Genomic DNA, 24,876 nt, shown 5'->3' with positions numbered 1-24,876 from the left:
TTCAGCACCTCCAGATTTGCTAAAAAACTTCCCAGAGAAGGACATAGTAAATCCGAGAGAGCGTTTTCATGCATTTCCTTTAAAATAGTCCTCTTTCTTCTGTAACCATCACCACCTGCCCACTTCTCAATACATTACGACCTGAGACAAGCAAGCTTTGGTTATTACAACCTTTTGGTTGCAACCCGAGTGCTGTATTAGGAGACACTATAGTGCAAGCGGGAGATGGCACAAGGACTCTGCCCTGAGGACAGCCAAAATCCATGTGTGTATTCTCCTCCAGGAAGAAGCCCATAGCCTAGGTAACAGCTTTGGCCAGCAGTCCCCTTATCCTGCCTCCCATTTCACAGTAGCTCAGCTGGCCAGCCTGAAAGGTGCTCATGCTTTTAGAGGCTACTAGTCACCTAGAAGTTATCCTGATTTAACGATGATGCATGCTTCAGCCAGGTAGGCATTTTTGGAGAACTCCAGCCTGCACTGACAGCCCCTTTGATTTTACTGCACTGTTTGAGACCAATGAGGGACAGCTGCTCCCGCTGTGCATTAAAACCTTCTCACCCTCTGCAGCTTGTATCTTGCAGGCACTCCCTTCACTCTGGCCTTTTCAAAGCTTTGACTGCTTATAAAAATGTGCACAAGGCAAAAGGCAATTCCAAGGGCAAGGTGCATCTGCTCTGCCTCTGACAGTTGCACTTCTCCTGTGGATTTGCAGTATTAATCAGACTTTTCCTTGTTTTATTCTCAAGATTGAATGGTTTTACACAATCAAAAAGTGCCAAAGTCTTAACAGAAAGCAAAGCTTTCACTAATGACTGTTTTAATGGCAACTTCAGCTTATAGCCTGGCTGCATGTCAACATGCTTTATGAAAATGCCCTCCATTTTAAAATAAAGATATCAGGTATGACCATGTAACTCTCAAGTGCTTGATGGGCCTCATACAGCTCTCTGCCTTCCATTCAAACCCACTCACACTCTTATACGCAGTTTTTAAGACCCAGACAAGGATGCCTATTTTTCCATTAGCGAGCTATTAGTTCATAGCAGCAGTCTGAACAAAGGGAACAAACTATTTCAGTAAACAACACATTCAAATCAAGGAGCCTGCAAATTTCCAACTTATGGGTCACAGGCCAGCAGAGCTGCAAAGGGGAGTCAAGGCCAAGGATCTTGGTCATGAAGAACTTGGGCACAAACTATGCAATTACAGAAGCAAGAAACTGAACCTCCTGCCCCAGCAATACTGCTAACCGCCTTAGTCATGGCAAGCTTTCTCCACTCCCTTGATCCACACTTCCCTGTATGAGGCAGTGGGCCCCCTGGTTGCCTTGGGGGGAGGGAAATGGTGGCCAGCTAAGTGTAGGGCCAGGAATATAAACACCCCTTCTGTGTTGTGCCCTCTGCCTGCACCGTACCTGTCTCAACAGGGCTCTAGGAACAGGGCAGAACAGCCCCAGCACCACTCCTTGGGCTACACCACCTTCTTGACAAGTTTGAATAGCAACTCACTGCAGTCCACAAGAGTGGATGATACCTGGAGTTAAAAACCGCAGTGCTGCCAGCTTCCACAAGAGAAAGGAATGCTACACACAGCCTAAGAGGGTGTCTTTCCAACATACAACATTCTTATCATTGCTGAGCACGTTGTAGGCAACACCAGCTTAGACAAACATAGTAGTGTGCACCACCATTTTAAATATTTTGAAGGTGATGTAGGAATTTCCTACTCATTGGAAATAGTGCCATTAAAACCACCTTCAATAACTCTATTGTCTCTGTGGGTCTGGTAACTCTCTTCCACCTGTCCTGTTTGCTGAATGAATAGGCATTTAGATTCCACAGGGTGGAATGAAAATGGTGACATTGACTCTCTAAAGACAAAATAAGAAGAAGGGACAGAGGTTAGCCCAAGGCATTTACTAAAAATCAGTCATACACACTTTGAGCGTTCTTCATACCCAGTTTCAAATAAATCTGAAAAAGTTCACTTTGGAACTTTCTGCTTGAAAGAAACCCTCTTCATGGCTAACACAGCCTGGGCCAGCTCCTGGCCAAACACCCCATGCAGCCCTCCCATGTGCACAGCAGGTATGAAGCTGCCTGATGTTCAGTCCTCGCCTCAGAGTGGGACCTCAGTAGGAGCACCGTGCCCCAGGAAATGCACAGGATTTGTCACAGAGCCTGAATTGCTTTGTTTTCATGTGTGCAGACAACATCACCACAGGTATAAGCAAATACTGTTGTCTTAAGCTATGTATTTCCAACTTTAAGAGGAAGATTTGGATGTTTCACAAACCACAGAATTGCACCTCTCCTTCTTCTGACCCTCCTCGCGCCCCCCTTCCCACACACACGCATACATACATGTGTCAGCCATTTGTTCCGATGGATTTAGCCTAGTTTGGATCAAAGCCTCCTCTACTTCGTTTAACAGATTTGCTCAGACGGAAGGTCTCAGGGGAGAAATAATGTTAGTAAGAGGGGGGTTTTCAGCATTGAGTATGTAGGTCATTGGACTTTAAAATAAATTAGAGAATAGTTTATCTATTAAACAAGCCTCACAGTACATATTTCATGAAGCTATACTTAATTATAGGCTAATGTGCACCACAGAGCTACCACGAAGAAAGATTAAGCAATGGCCCATAATGCAGTGATTAATACAATTATTAGCTGGCTGGCACACAGCATCTATTATTTGGTACCATCATGAGAAACAACAGACCTCCAGTTTCTAAGGCTGGCACTTCCTGTGAAATGCAACAAACCCAAACATTTCTGGAGAGAAACGCACACCTCTCTGCACCTCCCGAGGAGAGGATCCTCAGGGGCAGCAGGGGGAACACAAGGACGCGAGAGTAGTCTTGAACTTCCACTTCAAGTGCCTTTTACAGTTTGCTTCTCCACCACAGGTGTGTGGAAACATCCCACATCTTTTACTGTGCAGCGCAAAGCTGACTGTCTGAGCACCTCTTCTTAATAACAGTCTCTGATGCGAGGGGAGCTTGATTTGAGTTGGAATTAAAAGCTGAAGACAGGGAAGCATAAATATGTACCTACATTCTTTTGCTACAGTGATGGCTCCTAGGGACATGATGCACTATATGTAAGATGCATTGGTATTCTATATCAAGGCCCTGTAGACTAATGAAACAGAGCTGTGAGATGAGCAAATCTTTATGGACATTTAAGACTTGCCTGTTCTGGAATCAGTGTCATGGACTGTACAGTATATCATATTACTTATGATGGAGAGCTAAGAAGTAGGTAATGTCTTTCCTTTTATATACATCTTTTTGTGTGGTATCTTGTGATGAAGCAACTAAAATCAGGGAAGTTTTGTTTGTTTGTTTGTTTTTTAAAGAAAAGCTAGAGAAGTTAGTGTACCCTAAGATAAATGTCAGGAGGAGGACAGGAGGACTGACAAAGCCAGTGATACTGGCACCCTGAATTACAGACACTGTTTTATATACTGAACTCAAATTTAAACTGGTCGGAGGACAGAGTCTCACATCCCACTTCCAGGTGCAGCCCTGCCCAGGAAAGGTGCTTGGCACCTTCTCAAATAACATTACCTCGGCAGGTCCACTGAGTGCCGCTCAGGTCTGTGCTCCCGATGAGTGGGCCCAGTCTGAATGGTTACACACCTGGTGTCCTAAGTCATACAGGGCATTTGAAAATGCTGTCAGGTGTGACTGGCCCACAGTCACACTGCCAGGAGCCACTGAAGTTGGGAAGAAACCATATTTCACCCAAAGACCTGCTTAGTGTCCTAAACCCACTAGATCTACACCAGAACACTGCAGGAGGTGTAAAAAGACCAAAAAAACCCCACCCCTCAAAACCCCAAACCATACTGCAGCTGATTTAGTCCACATTTCAGGTGATCTATCGACAGCGTGGCGCTATCTCTACCATAGCGGCTATTAAACGCTATAGGCAGATGCAATGCTGTGCCACTGCTAGGCAGAAGCCAGAGTGGTCTCTCTCACATGCTTGTCTTTTACCTGCTGTCCTGGAAAGCCAATATACAGTGTTTGGTCAGTAATATGCAAGGCTTGGGGTTTCCTAGACACAGAATCAAAACCTTGCCTCCTTTTAAATACAATAGCAGAACTGTCGATTTAACACACAAGTTGTATGACAGCTTTCTCATTGGGGAACGAGCTTTTGGTTTAAAGGCAGACTTGGGCATTACCAACCCAGCTCTCCCAAATCTGGCTAAAGCAGGGCTCTATGTTCAGTGACAGTGGCAAAACCCTCACCGGCAACGTTACTGCTGACCTCTCGCTCAAGTTCAGAATATGTCATTCTGTCAATACCATCTACCTTGATTATACCAGGCTTTATATACAACGAGTTATGATCCCAGAGGGATGAAAAGCTTTTCCAAATTAAAAGCAGCATTTTAAAGAGGAAATACTCATACATTCCTATGTAGTTTTCATTTGATATCCTCAAGGCTAACCCCAGAACTCAAAGTCACGTTGATTGGAAGTGAATGTTTTTTCTGAGTGCAGCCATCTTATGAATTTAGTGGAAGAAGGGAAGTAATAAAAATGTGCTCCATACTTTAATTAGTTCCCTCATAACATGGCATTTCCAAAATGGCAGTGCCAAAGAAAATCATTAATGCAGGAGAACAGACAAAGGCACTGTACGGGGCAAGGGACAGACCTCCAGGAGACACACACCCCCACCCCCCACCCCGTTTTTCTCTTGCCGGTAAAGCTTACCTCAAAGACCAACTCCAATTGCACAAAAGAAATTTGTACCAATATTAAATACTAAGCCACGTTCCATTTCTTTAGCCTTGCTGCAGAGTACCACAATTGAGAGACGATACTTTGCTGTGAATGGCAGCAGGATAAATGTAAATGGCCTGTCTTTCTGAACACACATTCACCCAGGGTACTCCAGGTGCTAGGCTTAAGCTGACTCTATCACGCGATCATTTCAACATCTGCATTCTACTAGGCGAGTGAGAAATCCTGTGTCAGATGTAGGAAAGCAAACACAATCTGCTGCAAATGGCAGACATCTTTCCCAGCAGTCAGTCTTTAGGCCTATGCACACTTGTCTTACACATTTCTTGTGGCAGTAGCCTCTGGCACTAGTTGTGGCATCACTGTACCACAGGAAGGAACTGAGGAAGTGACAGAAGCCCAAAGACACCTCTGACTCTCACAGTCTCTGTCACCCCTTCCTGGCCATCAGGCAGGGGCAGATGTGGAAGGTTATAACCACAGGGAGGAACTCGGGGAAGAACTCACACGAGCAGAATTACTGCTAGAGAACAAAGCTCAGGTAACAGTACGGAGGTGACCAAATGCAAACGAACAGCTGTTCCAGGAAGAAACAGCCTTGCTCAATCCCGACAAAGAGACTGGGGGAAAAAACAGAGGGTGGTTTGACTTGTTTCTACAGCACACCTCCTGCCTTGATCTGCAGCAAAACCATACAGCCCCACAAGAGCCACAACCTTGACCTCTCAGCACTTCTTGGTTATAGAATAGAAATTGATACCTGCGTGCGGTTGAATGCTACTCTTGCAAAGACAGCTTGAGACACACTGGCTCTCTTCAGCTCATCTCTGACTTGCTGGTAAATATCTGGAGAGACTTCCACCGATGAATTTGATGGCTCTGGTTTGACAGCTCTAGGGATGGGTGGATGATTCAAGAACTGCTGGTTGATAGCTTGTGGGTGCTGATGAGCCAATAGCCGGCTGACAGCAATCTGTTGGTTTATCAGATGGGCCATTGCTATCTGCTGCCTCACCAGTTGTGGACTGAGCTGAGGAGACAGGAGCCCAGGGTTTATCATTGTCTGCATCGTTGGCACTTGGTTTCGGATTGGAGTACTGTGGTGAATTTGGCCATGAGGAGACTGTTCGTTAGTTTTTCCCAAGGTTGCCAGCTGGTTGATATTTGGTAAGTGCATGGGACGTTGACCAAGAACACAATAGTCTGAAAGGTTTTCTCTTTCCACTCTTTCCACTGTTAAAAAAAAAAAATTAGTTTGCTGTCATTTCAGTTTGCACTTACAAGAGGACTGTTAGGGTAAGGGTTACTGCAGGTCACTGTACACAACAGCACCTGCTTTAGTTTGCAAATCTACACTTGCATAAAAGTTTCACAGAAACATAAGCAAAAGCAGCACAAAGTAAAAGCAGCACAATAATTAACATTCTTTTGGACTTCCCAGGCATCACCTGCTGCTCAGGAAGCCTCCTTATCAAACTGGTAGCAGGTATCATCTCCAGCCTCATTTCCTAAAGAAATGAGCTCGGACATTGCCACTTACACTGTCACTAACTTTTGAATCTGTCACAGCAAATTGAGTAACTTTTAAAAGCGGTCAATGTTTCAGAATCACTGGCATCTAGGTGAGGAAAGAAACCCAAATTAGTATTCACTTACACAAACCCAATGGAAACTAGATCATTCCCTGTGCAGCTCATGGAACAGCTTCTCATTACAAACTCAGCAACTATTATCTTTTCCAACATAAACTCTACCTTGCATTGTGTGTGGGTAAAGTTATCTGGTAACGTCAATTCACCTAGGTGCACTACAGGAGAATCACATCGCTTGTCTGAAAGCACGCTACAAAACCATGCAATTCACACAGGAGAAAATTTTAAAGCAATGGTTCCTATATTGAAAGCCTCATCACTATGAGTCTGTCCAGGAAGCTTAAAGCATCTCTGCATGAATATCCACGTTAAAGAAAGTGGCCTCACCCTCTTCAAAACAACTTTGTTTAGAACAACAAAGACTGTGATCCCTAAGTGACACCATGCTACAAAAAATGAAACACCACCCACAAAATGCATATACTGTAATTTTACATACTGATATTGTCCCTTTTAAATACTTTATGTCAGCAATATTGCAATATCTTTTCATGTAACTGCAAAACTAAATGCACATACTACAAAACTAAATTTCCTCTAAAAGTAGTATTGGAAATAGGAAATTAAGTTTAAAAAGTACATAGATATAACTATTACTTAGATAATTTTAAATAATCAGAAGTCATTTTACAGTCCATTGCAGATTCTATGAGCATCACTACATGCAATTGGATAGGCATTTATATATTGATCTGATATAAAAGTGTTCAGGGATGCATATCCTACAACTAGAAAACTACTACCTCATGCCTGTATTGCTCTCAGCATATAACAAGATAGGATTTATTTCATAAATGCCATAATACTATTATAACTTGTGTAATGATTAACAACTGTACAAAGCTTTGAACTGTTTTTTAAAACTTAATCTATATAAAGCTTTGAAGCATTACACAGTTAATACTCGGGATGACAGTTTACTGATGACTCTCTCTGTTTCCTTCTAAATAGAAAGACAGCTCTTTTCACCTTCCAGAGTTAAGCTCAGACAGAGAAGGCTGAATTCTCACTGAGGAGGGAGTCATGCGCTGAACACACACGAACACACACAAACACACACAGTTACTATCTTTAGAGCTACCATTCTGGAACATCACAAGTTCTGAATTTTACAACTAGGTGAATCAGTACCCAGGATTTTCTTGTAAGAAATTTTAACTCACTCTTCCCATTCTTTTAAAGGAAAAACCCACAACATCTTTAGCCTTCTATAAAATAATTGCTTTAAAAAACATTTTAAAATAAAAATTAAGCATTTCTAAGAAAACTATTAATTCAATTTTTCCACAAAAGCCAATGTTCCAACCCAACTGATTTTCTAACTAAGTGCTTATTTGTGCAATATATTTCAGCTATGAAATGCAATGCAATACGTGCAATACACAAACACTATTGTCAGCAAATGACCATTTTGCTACCTTACTCACAGGCTGCCAGAAACACAATGCAGTATTTCAGTTTGCTGAAAATATTAAAAATCCCTATTCAAATGCTGCTCCTCATGATGTCAGGCCTCCCTGAAAATCAGGTACAGAAAGCTCCATACTGCTAGTGTCTGGCTGTAGGAGCTGTCCTGGTTTTGTCTGGGAGAGACTGCAGTATGAAAACCGAGTAGTGTTAATACCAGGGACAGACCCGGCATCAATATAGAGATGTCACGTGTGGGCAGTGGAGTGGAGAAGAGGGGCTGCTTTGTCACGGCCCCAGACCAGGTTCTACAACACGGACACTTCAAAGCCCACGTGGCCGTACTAACTATTGCCTCCTCAGCCTCTCCACAGTAAGCCTGCACCTGAGTAATGCCATTAAATACACACAGTTGCCAGCAAAACCAAATGTTAATTATTCCAAAGGTGCAGTAGCTACTTGGCAATCAGGAATTAATCTGATGTAAATAGAATAAAGATGTTGCTCAGTGTACATGAAATACTTGGAGCATCCTGCTACAAGAAAATACAGTAAGAGCTACTTCCAGTCTTCATTTACCCCCCTAGAAATCTAGAGTCCTTCCACTAGGAGTTTCAGAAGAGCTGAAATAAAATCTGAACTATTTTGTAGTTTAAGAAACACACAGAGAATAAGCCACTGAAACCAACAAATCACTACTTGTTAGAACACAAAAACAGTAACCAAGTGTTTTTGAAAACTTGGTGAGAAATAAATATAAATAACATTCACTTTCTGGGCTGAACCACATTTGCCAAGTTTCCACCCACTCCTGACTTTAGTGCCAAGTTATAAACCCCTATAAAAATAAAGTTTAAGATGAAAAGGCTGCCAGGCTGTTAATCTCTGCAGAGCTACTTGGAATTACAATTATACAGAGCCATCACCTGACTTGCTTCCATAGGTGTATTTTTCCCTTATTATCAGTTTCCTTTTTCGATCACATTAGACTATACAGCCATGCATACACTCCCAATAAACAAACCAGATTCTAGTCACTTCAACCACTTCAATAATAAAAGGTTACCATTAACAGTTACGCTGGATGGAAAAAATGTGCATTACTCAACTCCTCAAGACTCTTTCCTTCTCTAACACATTGCCCATATCAGATTCCCTGTTGTTCTTTGGTAACTATGGATTGGTAGGGCTCTGCGGGGCTGGACAGGAGCAAGCTTGAGACAACCCCAAGATAGAGACTGGCACTGCCCTGGGAGACAGGCCAGCTTGCAGGCAATGCTCTGAGAAAAAAGGGATACAGGAGTCACAAAGCTGCTGTGACATCAATCTTCTGCCTCAGATCTTCCTGAGACAGGGTTTTTCCATTTGCATCCTCCATTTTCCATGTTCCTACCCCATTACAGTCTTTCCCTTATCCTTCCCTTGTTTGCTATTGCTCCACTCGAACTGTGGATACGTTTACAGCTCTTGTAGTCCTTCACGAACTGGCTGGTACTTGAATAATTGGAATACAAAGCAGTGCAGACAGAGCAGCCGGACCTTAAACTGGGAAGGCAGCAGCTCCATGGACATGTGCTGTCTCTGTTCAAGTACCGCTGATAAACTTCCTCTGTTAGCAATGCCTGTGCTAGTTAAACAAAAGCTGGTCCAGGAGGCTGTTACCCACCTCCATCTGTGGTGTGACCACAGCAAAAGACATGGCAGTGTTTCCCTTTTCTCCCTGCATCGCACTGCCTCGTATATGATTCTGCAGCTCTTTGCTCGCAGAGCTCTTCTAAACCAAGTACAATGATACTGTCATATTTCAGAGCCACCCACCCTTCTGAAGCCATACACTAGGTAGGCAGATACAAGGTGTCTGGACAACAGGTACTGTGCTAAGCTCAGCAAGCAGCTCTCAGAGCACTCCAGGATAGCATCTGCCCTTTATTTTCCTATACCCCACTACAGCATGTCACTACCTCTACAAGACAGTCAGAAACCAACATAATCCCCAGAATGGGAGCAGCACATTGTCATATTTCAATGTTCCTTTCTCTTGTAATGATTACCACGTGTGTCAATGTATTTCAACTCCATACTGAGTTAGAAACTTCCTGGATACAGCACAAAAGGAATCCAGTGCACCCTTCCCCTGTGTGATGCTCTTAACCTCTACCCGAATCTTCCTTGCGCAGTCATACAGCTGACAGTCCACAGCACAATAGCTTGGGGTGGTCTGCATGCAACTTTCCATCTGAAATAAAACTAGCTCAAAAGATTTAAAATCAGATTTATTTCTCCACCTTCCCTTCCCCTCACCCTTTATTTTCACTGAGTTGTTAATAGGAACATTCTGACAAACAGCCTGTGGGGCATTTAGGGCTTATGAGCAGCACTGAATTGACTGACAGCACTGGAAACCAAATTCCTAGGCACAATAATGGATGCAGCAGGGAGAGCAAGAGTGTAACACGTCTCCCAGCACTACACTGCAGTGGTGACACAGAGGACCCACCAGCACCCATGACCCAGTGAGTCCTGAACTTTTTAGTCCCACAGGCATACGAGCACTTTGTCCCAGAGTAGGAAGAGGCTGGTAAAGAAATGTTCTGTAATAAGTTACTAGCCCGCAGAATTGCCATGCTTCAATTGTGACAGGATGTCACCACCCAGGGCTGTTCTCCAGTGCTTCAGAGTTTGCTTCTTTGTCTTATTTATTATTTAAAACCTGGTGATCATAAAAGCCATTACCAGCAGTGGTCATGGCCAAGCAAGGAAAGCTCTGTGAACTCTGGTATGCCCTGCACTAAGCTTGAGATAGAATGGTTCCCACAATTTCTCTTGGCTTAGCACCACCCTACTCACTGGAGCAAGACCTGAACTTTGGAGCCCTGCTTGGGGGACAAAGCGCTCTCCGCACAATATCACCCTCCGCCTTGGAGAGACAGAGCTGCTGCACTACACTGAGAGGGTGCCCTCTTGCTTATGCTACATAATTATGAACTACCACTTTGTAAATAACGGAACCACTCCAGAGCACAGGAGGTGCTTTTAAAGTGGTAATTCTGTATCTTTTCATGTATAATTAGGATAATTACTTATTTCTTTTAATCACAGCCCACTTAACCACTTCAGTGCGAAGGGCTGGTCTGAGGAGTCTCATTTTCATTCAACATCTAATCTTCGTATTTACCCAAAGTTGTTCACTGACTTCAGTCACTCTCTGATCTCTGCCTAGGCCATTTGTTCCTGCAGTCGGAACTGGAGAAAAAGCAGGTTGACTGGAGAGGCAGACTTGATAAGAAGTGGTAACTTTTAAACCCCTTCCCTTCCTCTACTCCTGCAGGATAGCAAATAACTTCAAAATAGTTATAGAGCACATACAGAAATTGTTTGGCTGCTGGCTGTGGGTAGCAAAGGCCTTTATCCAAGCCTAATGGAAAACAGACAGGAAAGGCCATTGTCTGTTCTTCATTGTGTTGCAAATTGTTCAGTTCCCACCAAAGTACAAATCACTATTTTTGTATTTAGAAGAATCATCATTAAAAGCGGGCCTTTGATCAGCATCAGTTTCAGGTGAACTGAGCACAGTGTACTAACACTGCTGACTCTCTCCGTGCAGCTGGCCTTCTCCTTCCCTTGTCCTAAAGACTAGATCCAAATCATCCCTTGGGACACAGAGACGCTAACATGTCTTCTGTCAGTTCTGCTTAAACATAGGAAATCATATTCTTCCCATGGGCTGTGCCTGGACTGCATTGCTTCCAAAGATGCTTGTCAGAAGAGAAGAATTTAACCCATGATCTTGTTTTTAGACTATTTGGGGGTTACTCTCCAGGTTCAAGAGGGCATATAGAAGTATGAACTCAGTTCTTCATAATTATGTTAACATTGTTTGTAGACAGGACATGCCAGATCCATCTGGCAGAGAAAAGCATTATGTTGAAGGTGCTTTAGTGACCACCTGGTCTAATGCACAAATATTGATCAGGTGAAATGGAAAAGGAGAAGCAGGGCAAACGTTACTCACACCTGTCTGACAGAAACACAGAGAGTACTGATTTAGATGGACTGATGTTTTCATCTGATATAAAAACACCTCCCTTCCTGTCCAACTCCTGTGACAGAAGTCTGTCCTGCTATTTAAGTACTAACCTTTCGTGGGCACCTCAAGAGGGAGGTGCAAACCTCCTAGAATACCCAGTCAATTGTGCAGTCCCTCCAGGAGATACGTATGCATCTCTTCCTGACTCATATCATCACAGATGGTGAAAGGAATGAGACAGAACACAAACATCATTAAGGCAGACATATAAACTCCTCAGATACTTCAAGTGAACAGAATTCAGTTCTGCTCTCAGATTTTCTATGAAATCCATGGGATCACAGACAGACACATTGCAGCTTTCACACCAGAAAGCTCATGCCTGTACCTAAGCTCCAGGTTTTCCTCCCATTCCAATCTAATCTCCAGTAATGCTTACTTTCTAAAAATTCCTTTCCTTTTGAGCTAACATGTCGCTGTTTGGCAGCACACAAAATTTTTTTTTTTAAATAGGAAGAAAAATTCATTTTGAGATTCTGCAGATTTAAAGAAAAAAGGGTTTTCTTTTTAGAAAATGAACACTACCGTTCTTTATGAAGAATTCAAAAATGGCTGGACAGAAGTCCCAGCCCCAGAACACAACTGGTCCTCACTGAGAAAAGCACTGTACTTGGAACAGGAGATGTTTTAAAACCATAAAGGTGAGTGGCATTATTTGAGCAGGTTTGGTCAGCATCTCTTAATTTAAAAAGGTATAGTGTCCTTGCATAGCAGGGACAAGACACGGGACAAGTGGCTAGGCAGTTTCTCTACAGAAAGGTTTCTGACCTTTATTGTACTGACATATGTTCCCAAAGCAGCAATGGCTGCAGCTCCAGCCACATGCACACGCAAGAGATGGCATTCAGCTAACTGCACATACCCTTCTGCCACAACGCATGTACTATTACGAGTGGAAGCCACTGCTCCAGAACAGCCAGAAGACATGAAAGATATTCTGCAAAGTTGAACTTCATATATGCATTTACTTTAAATAAAAGTTAAGCTTAAGTGAAAAAAAACCGAACCAAAGGGTCTCTTTTAATTCTCTTTACAGAAAGGAATAGCCAAGAGGGCCACAAGTCATAAAGCTCCTGGAAGGCACTGCAGTGGGTAAATTGTTTCTTAACAATACACACGCACAAATCCCCCAAACTGGCACTTAACATCAGGGACAACGCTGAAATACAAATTGCTAATGTGGGTGTGGAAAACAGCAGTCAAGGGGTCTATAACTCTTGTTGGATCTTGACAACTTTAAACTTATATTTAAAGAGAGATGCCACTTTTTCCTCATGACCAATGCAAACTGATGAACTACTCTCCTCATAAAACAGCAGAGCAGGCCACAGACTAAGAGGATGTCTCTGAGTCAGAGATGATCTGCAGGTCATGTATGTCATCTACATGCTGAAAAGCTTGCTGGCAAATGATGTTATTTTCTTTCCTTTCCTTTTTCCTTAAGAAAGTGAGGAAAGTCCTATTTTTAGTGAAATAAATACACAGTCAGGAGTGTAAAAGTAAGCAAAGGAAAAATTACAGTAATGTCAAGAGCCACAGAGCTGACCTGAATGACCCTAACTGGTTTAGTGCCAGAGCTGCGACTAATACCCAAACAAGCCATGAAATGATCTCTTCTTAAAAAACTTAACATTTCTGCCTCAATCTGTTAGTTAAAAAGGCAAAAGGTCAAGACCTATATATACATACATACATATATATATACATACATATATAAAACCCCCTGTATTTACAGAGAGAGAGATATATACACATGCATGTATCAATAAATAAGGTATTTTAAAAGTCAAAATCACTGCTTAGGAAAGATCTGGTGTGCCTTTTCATAAGGCTTCCACAACATCTGCTTCAGAGGAACAATTAAAAACTATTCCTCAAAGCACAAAACAACAATTTTCCCCAGACTCGCACTGGCATTATCTCAGTGTCACAATCCTAGGTTCCTTCAGCCTGGAAATAAGAAAGCTGGGAGCCCTTCTGAATCCTGTTTCTAACCTCTCTCAACCTACAACAGCCTCTAGAACACACAATAAGAAAAACAGATTGCTCTGTCTATCCGTTATGGGAAGTAAGCAAACATACTTTCAAAAACAAGCACACAAACAACAAATCAGTAATACTGGAAAAATGAAAGAGCAGCCAAAGCAGATTCTCAATTTAAGGAAGATATGAAAGCTTTTTCTTACATGCCTGATCTGTTGAAATAGAAATAACTGAGTCCTCCTCCTTTAAACTGAAAAGCCTCACCATTCCACAAAAACTGAGACAGCCACAGTCTCAAAACTCACATCCACAGAAAGCTATATTTTGACAGCCACTGATGGCAGGAGCAAAGGAAATGTTTCACAGACAAAGAAAATACGTCTTTTTATTTTTAAGTTCACAATATATTTATTTCTCCCCTCTGCCTTCCTAACTTCCTCCCACCGAGCTAAGTTGTGTCATCAGGCAAAAAGAAAAAATTCACACCAGCTAAGAGTTTCAGTTGTGAAAGAATTTTGATACAGTGATAGTCCTCCTGATAAAAATAGAAAGCATGACACTTGGAAGTGAAATATCTATTGAGAAATAGAGCTAAAAAATATTCTAAATGCTACGAACCCAAAACACCAGGCAATGAGTAGGTAACTGGTACAAGTTTTACCCCTTGACAGTGATCTGAGTTGCACAGCGAAGTTCTGAAATACTTCTCTCCATATATGTATAGTTTATAAATATGGACCTATATATGTGTAGTTACTTATATGTGTATATATATGTATATAGTTACTTAAAACCTCTTATTTCTATTTGTGTATCTATTTGCTAATCTAATTAAGAACCAATGCAAGCCTTTTAAGCAATTACTCAAATCTGGAATTTCAACGACGTTGAATACCTTCTCCCAGTTTCAGCAAGTTCAGCATCTAGAGAAACCAGATGAGCGATTCTCAGATTGAGAGGAGCATCCCCGTGGGACTGGGCAGGAGAAAGACAGTTTGAGAACCACTGGACTGAGCCATTGCTGTATAGTTGTCATCAATTAATATGTAACCTTTATTAAAAAGGGGGAACTCTGATTCTTCATTCAAGTAGGTTTGAACACACTTAAACCCTGTCATGTATGCACAACTGTGTACTAAAAAGCCTTGCATCCCTCAAAAAGAAGAAAAATTAAAAAGTAAGTAAAAAGAGTTTAAAAAAGGCTTCATATTAAATTCATTCATGGTGCACATTCTCAACAAAATTACAATACAAACCAGATAGCTTAATTACCACCCCAAATAATTACAGACGTCCACGAGAGGAAGAAAAAGTTCACAGAAGAACTGTAAGCTTTTTGTTTCCCAACTATCACACATTTTCCATTAAAACTGTGTTAATATAAGCTCTCCTTCAAATATATATACATGTATCCCAAGGAGACTGGAATGAGTGGACATCCTGTTATAAACTTACTCGTGTTCTCACACATATCCCGAGTGGTAGGCTCAGAGCCAGGAGGAGACAAAAAGCCTCCATCCTCACAACAGCCAATTCCCAAATCTGTCTGTATACTAACTCTCGTGCCGCTGAGTAAACTGTGAATGTCTTAAAACCTTAAGGGGCTGGGGCAGGGTGGGAGAAAAAATTCAAGCAGAATTTTATTCTAGCATCGTCTTGACACAAGACAAAATTACCATGCTGAGCTGGACTAACTGAAAACTTTTTTTAAATTACAAGCATAAATAGTTTAGCCATTTTTTCAGTGAGTTCAACAGAATGCACACTGAGAATGTTTACTTGAGATTTGATACAATCCCATTTGTGTACAGCTTTTACATCTGTTGCTAATAATATCAAGTTATTGATTGTTCACTTTCTTATATTTATTTAAACATTAACTATATAATCAGCAACCTGATGCTCTTCTTTTTTTTATTTCCAGAGAACTTTTTTATTTTTGCCTGGCTTCAGTTGTAATTACTTTGATCTTGCAGAGTGTATAATTATTTTACTGTTTATCTATTTCTATGAGAAAGGAAAAAAGTTTGACCTAGGAGATCTATATGTGGCAATTTGTAACAGAATCACATAGCTTATGTTTAGGAAATCATGGTTTTGATTAAGAAGCAACCATTTAGTTCCCACTGTTTTATTAAAACAGACATTAGCAGATAATAGGAAACACATTTAACACTGTAGGCTGCATTTAGTTTGCAACGTCAATAAAGTTATTTTGAAGCCCCTTCCTATTTTGCGTTTACCACAGCTCATGTGAATTGTTTTTTGCTTTTACTTTCTAACAACCAGCTCTAGAGTTACACATGGATATGGGTGCTGGTCCCAAAGATTCTAAATTGTAGTTGTACCTAATGTATCCAGATTACAACCTGAAAAATGAATTGCTACATCATCCATCCACCTTCATGGAAAATCTAAGTCCTTTTTATTAATTATTATTAAAGGAGTATGTGATGACTGAAGCACGTAACTCTAGTCACTGATTTTGCATACTAACTGAGCTGTCCTGTAGGAGTATATGGCTACAGAAAAGAAACAAAACGTCATGAAAACAGAGATGACGAGAAATTGAAACCACCTCAAGAACTGCAGAAGTCTTCCTGCTTCTAGGGGGTTTAGGTTACTGCCCTGAAGTTGCATGGCTGTTTATTCTCCATGCACCACTGTACCTGCCATAGACTCTTTGTTTTCTCTCCCACTCATATGGTTGATGAATCAACACTACTTGAACTGCTTTATAGCAGCTTGTGTTTACTTCACACATACCTTAACCTTCCTTTTTCTCCTCCTACTAACACACACATACACTTCCAAACAGCAACGACTGGCTGTGTCTCTGAATACCACAGATACAGAGTTATCTGGCAAACTCTTCAGGTTTGGATCCTTGACCTCTTGATTGAGGTCTCATTCTGCTTTTACGGCACTTAACAATTTAACTGTGCACTTACTAAGTAAAAAAAGTAAGAGCTTAAAGAATTCAATGCTTTAAGAATAGAAGAAAGTGGAAGATAGCAGTGTGCTAGAAACACTCAGAACGTGTAGTGGCATCTCTACAGTTAAGAACACTACAGTTGAGGGCTTCCAGTGCCTCTGCAACTGGCACCCTTGCCCAGTTTGGAAAAAAAGAAGGGAAAAAAAAAGAAAAAAAGCCCATCTCTGTTCTCCTAGAATGGCAAGTAAAAGCGAACGGTGATGACCTTGAAGCTGTTTGATTCCTTTGATTGTTTTTTAACCAGCAGGATATGTTAGAGCACTTTGAATAAAATTCTTTTATTAAGAGATACCATTCAGAGAAAAGAAACACTTCTGAGTCACACAATGGCAATTTAGAGAGAGAAGAAACTATCCAGTTTATTTGGGAGGGTAAGCATGTACTAAAATGTCCCATCAACTTTTTACTTCAAGCCTAAGTCATTATAGTAGGTGAAAAGCAACACCTCCATTTCCTCATCTGCGTTGTCACCCCACTTCTGCCTGAACAATCTTCTTTCTAGACACAAATTATTTTACCATAAAACGTTCTTCTTTTTTTTTCCCCAGTGAAAATCTAATCACTGCATAGCCCAGGCCTGAGCGTCTTACAGGTATACTCCGCGCAATCCAGACATGCAGAGGAAAACCAGACGCCTCAGAACTTGTTCTGATATTTTATGCAATTTTGTTCCATGTGTTCCTAACTCAAGCAGCAGACTCTTCATGGTATTATTATGCAGATTTCTAGCCTGTCCTATGGAAACTAAACAAGCAACCTTTCATAGCTCATGTATGCCAGCCTTTTAAGAGAAAAAGACAGCAGACTCTTTTTGAAAGATGCTAATCTTCATGCAACTAAAAATACAATGGCTTCTCAAGAAGGACAGGACATTACCCTATTTCTGCATAATGCTTGTGAATCCTGTTATGATTTTCCTGGCCACTGAAAGGATCACAGACAGAAACAACAAAAATAGCCTACATCTTCTTTCAGACAATGAGTCTTCCCCTCAGTAGTGTAGCAGAGAGAAAAACTATGGGAAAACCCTATCACAGGGTAAAGCTAATCTCCGAGGCTGATGGACATTTGCTGAGAGAGGAGCCAGTTGGTATTGTGGAAAAGCTTTTGACTATCCCCAAACTCCTGCTCAAAGCACAGGTGCATTTTAAAACAAAAAACCTACCAAACAAATGGTCCAGTACACACGCAAGTTCCTTCCCCAAGGAAAGGATGAATAAAAGAACAAACTACACACAACGGATGCTTGTCACATCACTTCCTGTACTATTAGAAGGTGATCAGACATTTCACTGCTGAGAGTGGGATGAACTTACATAGAATAATTTTACTGCCTCAGGCATTCACTGCTAACCAGCTAACACAATTTCATTGTAGAAAAAACACAAACAATGGGCTATTTTCATCTTAACTTCAGTGGGTGCAGCACCTTGTTATTTAGCCATGTCTCCTAACAATCAGGTATTAAATCCTCTACTGGTATCCAGATTCCACCTGACAAAACATGGCAGGAATGCCAGTACACTTTGCGATATTGAAAACAGAGAGCAAGGGCACATGTAACTTAGAAGGACAGGCTTCTAGCTTTCATGAATAAAATGCAACTCAGGTAATTTACATAGCAATTTAACTTTTAAATCCTGAGATATTAGAACATTTTTTTTGCAAAACATTTTAGCTTAACTCAAAACAGAGTTCATCTTTCAGCACCGCTAAATGGGATATTTTAAGCATGTTTTAAGTGGCCTGTGTTTTCATGCCAGCCTTGTTTGTAAAGTATCAGATTTAATTTCAAATGTGCTGTAACTGTGCCCTCTTTGTAGACAAATTCACAAATATTATTGTACCTTATTATCACTTTTACTTAAAGCAAATAATATCAAACTGTCAGCAGAAGTTCAAGAACTTGGAAAGTCACAAAAAAATCAATTTACCTTTAATCTTCTTGTACTTTTTGTACCATCTCCCAAACTCCTGGCACTTGGTTGCTGACACATTGGCATAGTATGTGCTATTTACAATGGATGAAATCATACTCTGGAAGTAACAGAAAGAAAGACAAAAAGTGTTTTAAAATATCTTGCACAATTAGAAATCTTTTCCAGGGAAAGCGAATGACATGCAAGTGCACCATGATCATCCATTTGTGACTTTAAAACCAAAAGAAGTGTCTGATGAGTACAAAACTTTGGGTTTATTCTCCATTCTATATTCCAAGACATAATTAAAATTACAAAATGATAATTATTATTTTGCATAATAAAGCAAAAAATATGTAGTACGAACCTAGGCTGAGACCTGCAGCTCACATTGGGGGGGCAGTTCTACTTTACTTTGTACTTGTGATATTACAGTATCTAAACTTTAGTTGCATAACAACAGGCGGTGCCATGCTGGGGAACACATGCTCACTGCACCAGGGTGAGAACAAGCATGATTTAGGAACCAGATCCTAAAGGTAAGATTAGATGCTCCAGCATGCATAATCCAAATAATGCTTTTCAGATGTGTCTGTTCTGCTTCCAAATGCAGCAAGACCACACAGCCAAGAATCAGAGAACATCCGTGCTACTTGCTGCAGAACAACAGTTAGGCAAATAAGTTAAATTAATATAATTTATAGAAACGTGTGGTTAGCCCTTGTGTGAAAAATCACCGAAAAGAGAAATTAACAGTGCCATCCAGAGCGAAGGGAACTACGCATACTACAATACAGAGCAGCCAAAAAAACCACAAAAAAGCTCAACAAAACCGAAATATCGCTTGCTTAACCACCACCCGTCTCTACTCTTTGCAAATTCTCTCTAAGCAACTCTTAGTACAAGCCAACTGAAGCTAAGAGGTGCAGAGTTGTTTTGCAGTACCTGATATCCATAAAAATGACAGTTTATATCTTAGGATGCTTCTGCCCATAGGGTGGGAAAGAGCCTGGTTACTGGTAGTTCTTACTATTTTTTCCCCCTCCCTTCATTCTACAGAGGAGGCATCTTTTTAACAACCACATTTTGCTTTCCTTTTCCCCTCTCCGAACTCTTCTAGGGTCAAATCATTTCCAGCACATGTACATTTCCAGCAAGAAAATGCAATCTAACACCACTAACACATGGGAGCCAATGTGCACCTTCTCCAGAAACCGCATTTCCCTTATGCCCTCCTTCCTCACTTATGTCAAAGCTCACAAAAAGCCCTGGCACATTGTATGACCTTTCTGCAAGAGATGAGAGAGTGAGGACAATCTCACAGCTCGAACAAGCTATTTACCGTAGGTTCAAGCTCTGGCCCACCGGCTCCTGCAGGCTCTGGTGCAAAATGGGATCTTGGCCATCTCTGAAAGCTACAAGGCTTAGACATGGGCTTACCAGATTTTAACAATGCTTTAAAAACAGAAACATCCCCTCTCTCTTCCAGATTTATCCAGCCTTCTAACCAATTCACTGCAATATCACAGGACTCCAGCTGTTCCTGAACTCTTGAGGTTTGGGGACTTAAAAAATGTGAGCAAAACTGAGAGACTTAAGATAACTGGGTGGTGCAGATTAGTTTTAGTCTTCAACAGGTAATTTCACTTTCAGTAAAGAGGCTCTTCTGCCTTTTCACTGTAACTTTTCCACTCGAAGGCTGCTATGGCACACTGCAGTAGAGTCTGAAGGCTATGAAGTAAGAGCCTTTAAGTAGCAGCTTCAATTTCTAAAACTAAGATTCAATTTTCTAATTAAAATCAATATTTTGAGACATAAACCTAGCACTGTGGCAGTCAGCAGCAATTCCTTCCCCATAAATCCTCCCTTGCTCTAAGTCATTTTAACAAGCAGTCGTATTCTGAAAGCCTGACACAGAGATAGCCTCTGCTAAGGATTTTGAACAAAGTTGAGCTGAGATAACATGGGGTTTTTTAGTGTCACTTCAGTTAAATTTCCAGTCACTAAGGAAGGGTGGGGAAACTGTTTAGCTCTGTCTACATAACAGTTTGGTTTTTCCTTTTTTTTCCCCCTCCACCAAATCCTCCAGCTCTGCAACAAATTGACATTACTGAAATTGTAGGGCTATTAAATATCACAGAATATATTAACCCATTAACCTTTATTTGTGAAAGCAAAGCCTAAATTAAATAGTAAAATCAACTAGTAAATCAACCATTGGTGAAAAATCACAGGACAGATTCTCTTCAACTGTTTGACAGTAGAGCAGGGGAAAGAACCATAACAACTTTCAAACTACACATCCTCACTATTAAATGTCCTAGGGGTATTTCTGCTAGGAATCGTGATAAGTCTGCAGAGAGGAAACATCCATTCAGAAGAGAGTGGCAAAAAAACCCACTGACTAATTGCAAATTTCTAAATAATGCATGTTATTCCTGGGAAAATCCTTAAGGAAGGAAAAGATTATATGAAGTAGCAGATACATTTGGTATGTGTGTGGCCATGACAGCCATGTGGAATGAAAACTGTTTTGACCAGGAGCTAAGAAATATCCACACAAAGAAAATCTGGTGCAGTAAGGTCAAGGAGAAAAACTATGGCACATGCTCACATCCCAAGAAATCTTGCTCCAGCAGAGACAAAACGCATGGTCAGTGCTGAGATGAGTTACACAATATAGAGGAAAGACAGAGGCCTCTATGCAAAGATGGAAATGCTGAAATAATTGGATTTCTTTCTGCCACACAGACTCCCCCCACCTACCCTCCTTCCCCCCAGCTTGGTTAACTGGGATTTATTTGTTTGAACAGGAGCTGTATGCTAAGGGTAGCTAAGCTGCAGCCACATAATACACCTAGCAGAAAAAAACAGAACAATTTTAAATCAAAGTGAATGATTACATTTCCCATTAGCAGCAATCAGAATCCCCATCTGGGCTGCATGGAGAGCTCGGGCACCGAGAACCAGAGACGGAGCACCGTCACTGGTGGGAGCGAGAGCTCCCTGCGCTGCCCCTCTCCACTTCTGTACTTGAGGCACTGTGAACACATTAATAAACAGAAGCATTTACTCTGCAGTTTGACTCCTAAGAGACCACTCTGCAATTTGCTGCTGTCAATAATATATTAACCACAAGGGGGTTGTAATGACATTTCACATTTGGCATGGTATTTTTTTAAAACTGATTTGGGAGAAGGAATTGTATTAGAGGCATATTCAGATGATGGTAACAGACAGCTCCTATACAACCTTCCATTGTATCTTCTGCATTTTGTGAGCCAAAACAAAAGAGACTGAAACTTTTTATGGCAATAATAATAATAATAATAATAATAATACAAGCTGCATTCTTGCAGTCCCAGTTCAAGCGTTAGTCACTACTCAAGGTCACTTACACCTGTGCTTAAAAGTAAGCAATCTCAGTTTTCTAGAGAAGGATCTCCTTTTAGCTTTGTCCACTGAATAAACACTGGGGTGAGAATTTTTGCTGCTACAGTTCTGCCATAAGTAATTTTGTAAATATATTTCAGACTGAGGCTATAGAAGGAGTAAACCAACTGCAGCATTTCCACCTGGTAGGCTTTGAAACTGAAGTGGGAGGAAAAAGACCCAGACAACAAATGAATTCTGTATATGAAATGATGCATAGTTTAGTTATACTGAATATTTAAGAAGACTGGGCAGAGACAACCATATGCTGCAATCATGATTAGCTGACCAGATTCCACAGATAATTCTATTTAAAGAAATTACACTTAAACTGTGTGAAAAGAAAAATACTTTCGTATTCAACGCACTTACACTCTGTGCATACCTAAAGTCACTGCTGCTTCTTTAGTAAACAAGGCAAGTTACATGGCTTTTCCTTATGCAGCCTTTCCTTCCTGTTAGTTCTGCACACCCCACATGGCTAAGGAAGATGACGAACGTGATTCCTACCAATTGCAAAGACCTAAATTCTGCTCTGTATCTCACTTCTGCGCTTTCCCTGGAGTTGTAATCATAATGCAGTGAGGCAAATTTGTGCTGGTTATACATAGAAAGAATTCTCTTAGTTCACAGACGCTTTAGATCATGAATTGCAGGATGAGCGTACAGTGCAATGTAAGACAGGCAACCACAGGAGAAAAAATGTTGGATATGGGCTAGCAAAGCATCAGATTTTTAGGAAGTAGGCATTACTGATGTTTTGACTTTTTTAAGACACAATCGACAGATTAACCTATGATTCTAATAAAGTTTTTAGAAAGCAACGTATTTTTCAGTCCTAGCAAAGTTACTTGGTCTGGGTGCTGAAGTGTTTTTCTGTTTTTTTCTGAGAGGCAAGGAGGACTCAGTCATGAAAATTTTATGAGTCTCTCATTATACCTGAAATACAAATAAAACTCATGATATCTGCAGGAACTTGTGTCTTAGACATGACATCACTGCCGTTTAAAAAGCAGTCATGGAGAATGAGAGTGAGGTTTTGTTCTTTTTTTTAACATAATTACATATACATTTTTTGTTGCTGTTTCCTAGAAATTGGGGCACAACTGTTAAAACAGCATACTTTTTATCATAGTTGGAGGCTGAGGAGAGCTACCTACGCATTAGGGGGGGAGGCGGGTCTCTGCTAGTGGGAAGAAGCCACTCAAATCTTGCATTTGAGGATCACTAGTCCTATTGCAAAAGGTTCACATAAAGATCTAAATAAAGAATTTACATCTCTCTCAACAGCAGGATAAAAACCAACCAATTCATTCATAATTTCCACGTGGCAACCCACTGAGAAAACATGGTATAAAGATACTCTTTTTCATATTAATTAGAATTTCTCCTTTCTAAAGAAAACAAATTGATTCAGTATTTATGGAATTGTTTAGTTTAAGCCCTTTACTGAACAAGTATGAGCTTTAGATCTTGTAAGTCTGGCTTTCCCTAAGCATGCTAAAAACACTGACCTGTGAGAGAGGGCATTCTTTGGCTAATGTGCTCTGATTCATCTCTTTGAGCAGTTCCTTTAAGGCATTGCGAACTGTGGCATGGTTCCACTGCTCTGCTGGCAAGTCTTCCAACTTTGAACAACTGTTAAAACAGAAAGCAAAAAGTAGATAGAAACATCACCTTCGCAGATGCTTACTCTTTGCATACAAGTGCTATAGACCTTTAAGCAGCGAGCACAACCTTGGAGTTTCCAGCTTAGCCAGCCCATCAAGGTGTTCTTCCCTCTTTCCCTTCCCCACCAAGCCTGACTCCCAGAAGATGTGCAGTTCAACTAAAAGAATGACAGTACATGGCAGGAATAGCAGCTAATCCTGCTCTGGTATTGTATGTGTGCATAACCATTCCCTCTGGGGCCTGGTGGAGAGCAAAGAAACTGCATAAAGCAAGCCCCAGAAATGGCTGAATAAAGCCATCCTCTCCAGACGGAGAAAGATACTCCTACTGGGACAGAATAATAAACATATACGCCACACAGCCACTAACAAAATCCCTAAACAGTAAGGGCCCTCATTGTGTGGAGGCAAGGCTTTGAAAAATGAATTTCATTTTATACACATTCTCATACTGCCCTCATTGCGGAAGTATCCAAGAGCCTTTCAGAAAGACATTAAGCCATATGCCCAACATCTGTCACATGTAGTCCATTCTCACTTTCATTCTACAAGAATTGCATATGTAGTGAAGCTTTTGTCTTCATATGACTTGTGCCTCTTTTAACTTAACAAGCTTATGGTCTGTGTCTACATACATGGGGACAGACCCAAGAAGCACATCGGAAAGCTGGGAGAAGCTTGTCATTGCCATTCATGCCTGAGAGACTTAATGCACGCTCTCCAATCAACCTCTGAGGTGGTTCTGTCTTCTGCCTACGCAGCCTGGCTTTACCCTCAGAGTTGAAAGTTTAGCTGTGCTTGAGGAGTTCAAGTAGTCAATGACCACCTTTATCTCAAAGTCATGGGCTATCTTTTATTTACATGGCATCCAGGCATTCAAGCACTCTGAAGATGAAGAACGAGACCTTGATCTTGGGTTGATACCCCTCAGTAATACCGATGTGGCAATAGGCTAGGTGGACTCCT

The 24,876-nt window shown here is 41.0% G+C and overlaps 1 protein-coding gene across 2 annotated transcripts in view; it reads right to left on the bottom strand.

The window, feature by feature from the left end:
* SATB2 (SATB homeobox 2) overlaps positions 1–24,876 on the bottom strand; it is a 135,802-nt gene that overhangs the window by 48,792 nt on the left and 62,134 nt on the right. For both annotated transcript variants that reach the window (XM_069781802.1, XM_069781801.1), the window contains exons 5-7: positions 23,755–23,878; positions 18,824–18,926; positions 5,526–5,998 (exon numbers count right to left, since the gene is read on the bottom strand). In XM_069781802.1, coding sequence (XP_069637903.1) covers positions 5,526–5,998; positions 18,824–18,926; positions 23,755–23,878 — 700 coding nt within the window. The remainder of the gene's footprint in view (positions 1–5,525; positions 5,999–18,823; positions 18,927–23,754; positions 23,879–24,876) is intronic.

This window comes from Haliaeetus albicilla, chromosome 4, assembly GCF_947461875.1.
Source record: "Haliaeetus albicilla chromosome 4, bHalAlb1.1, whole genome shotgun sequence".
Classification (NCBI taxonomy): Eukaryota; Metazoa; Chordata; class Aves; order Accipitriformes; family Accipitridae; genus Haliaeetus; species Haliaeetus albicilla.
Note: the sequence above shows the minus strand (reverse complement) of the source record. Positions and strands in the feature narration are given on the sequence as shown.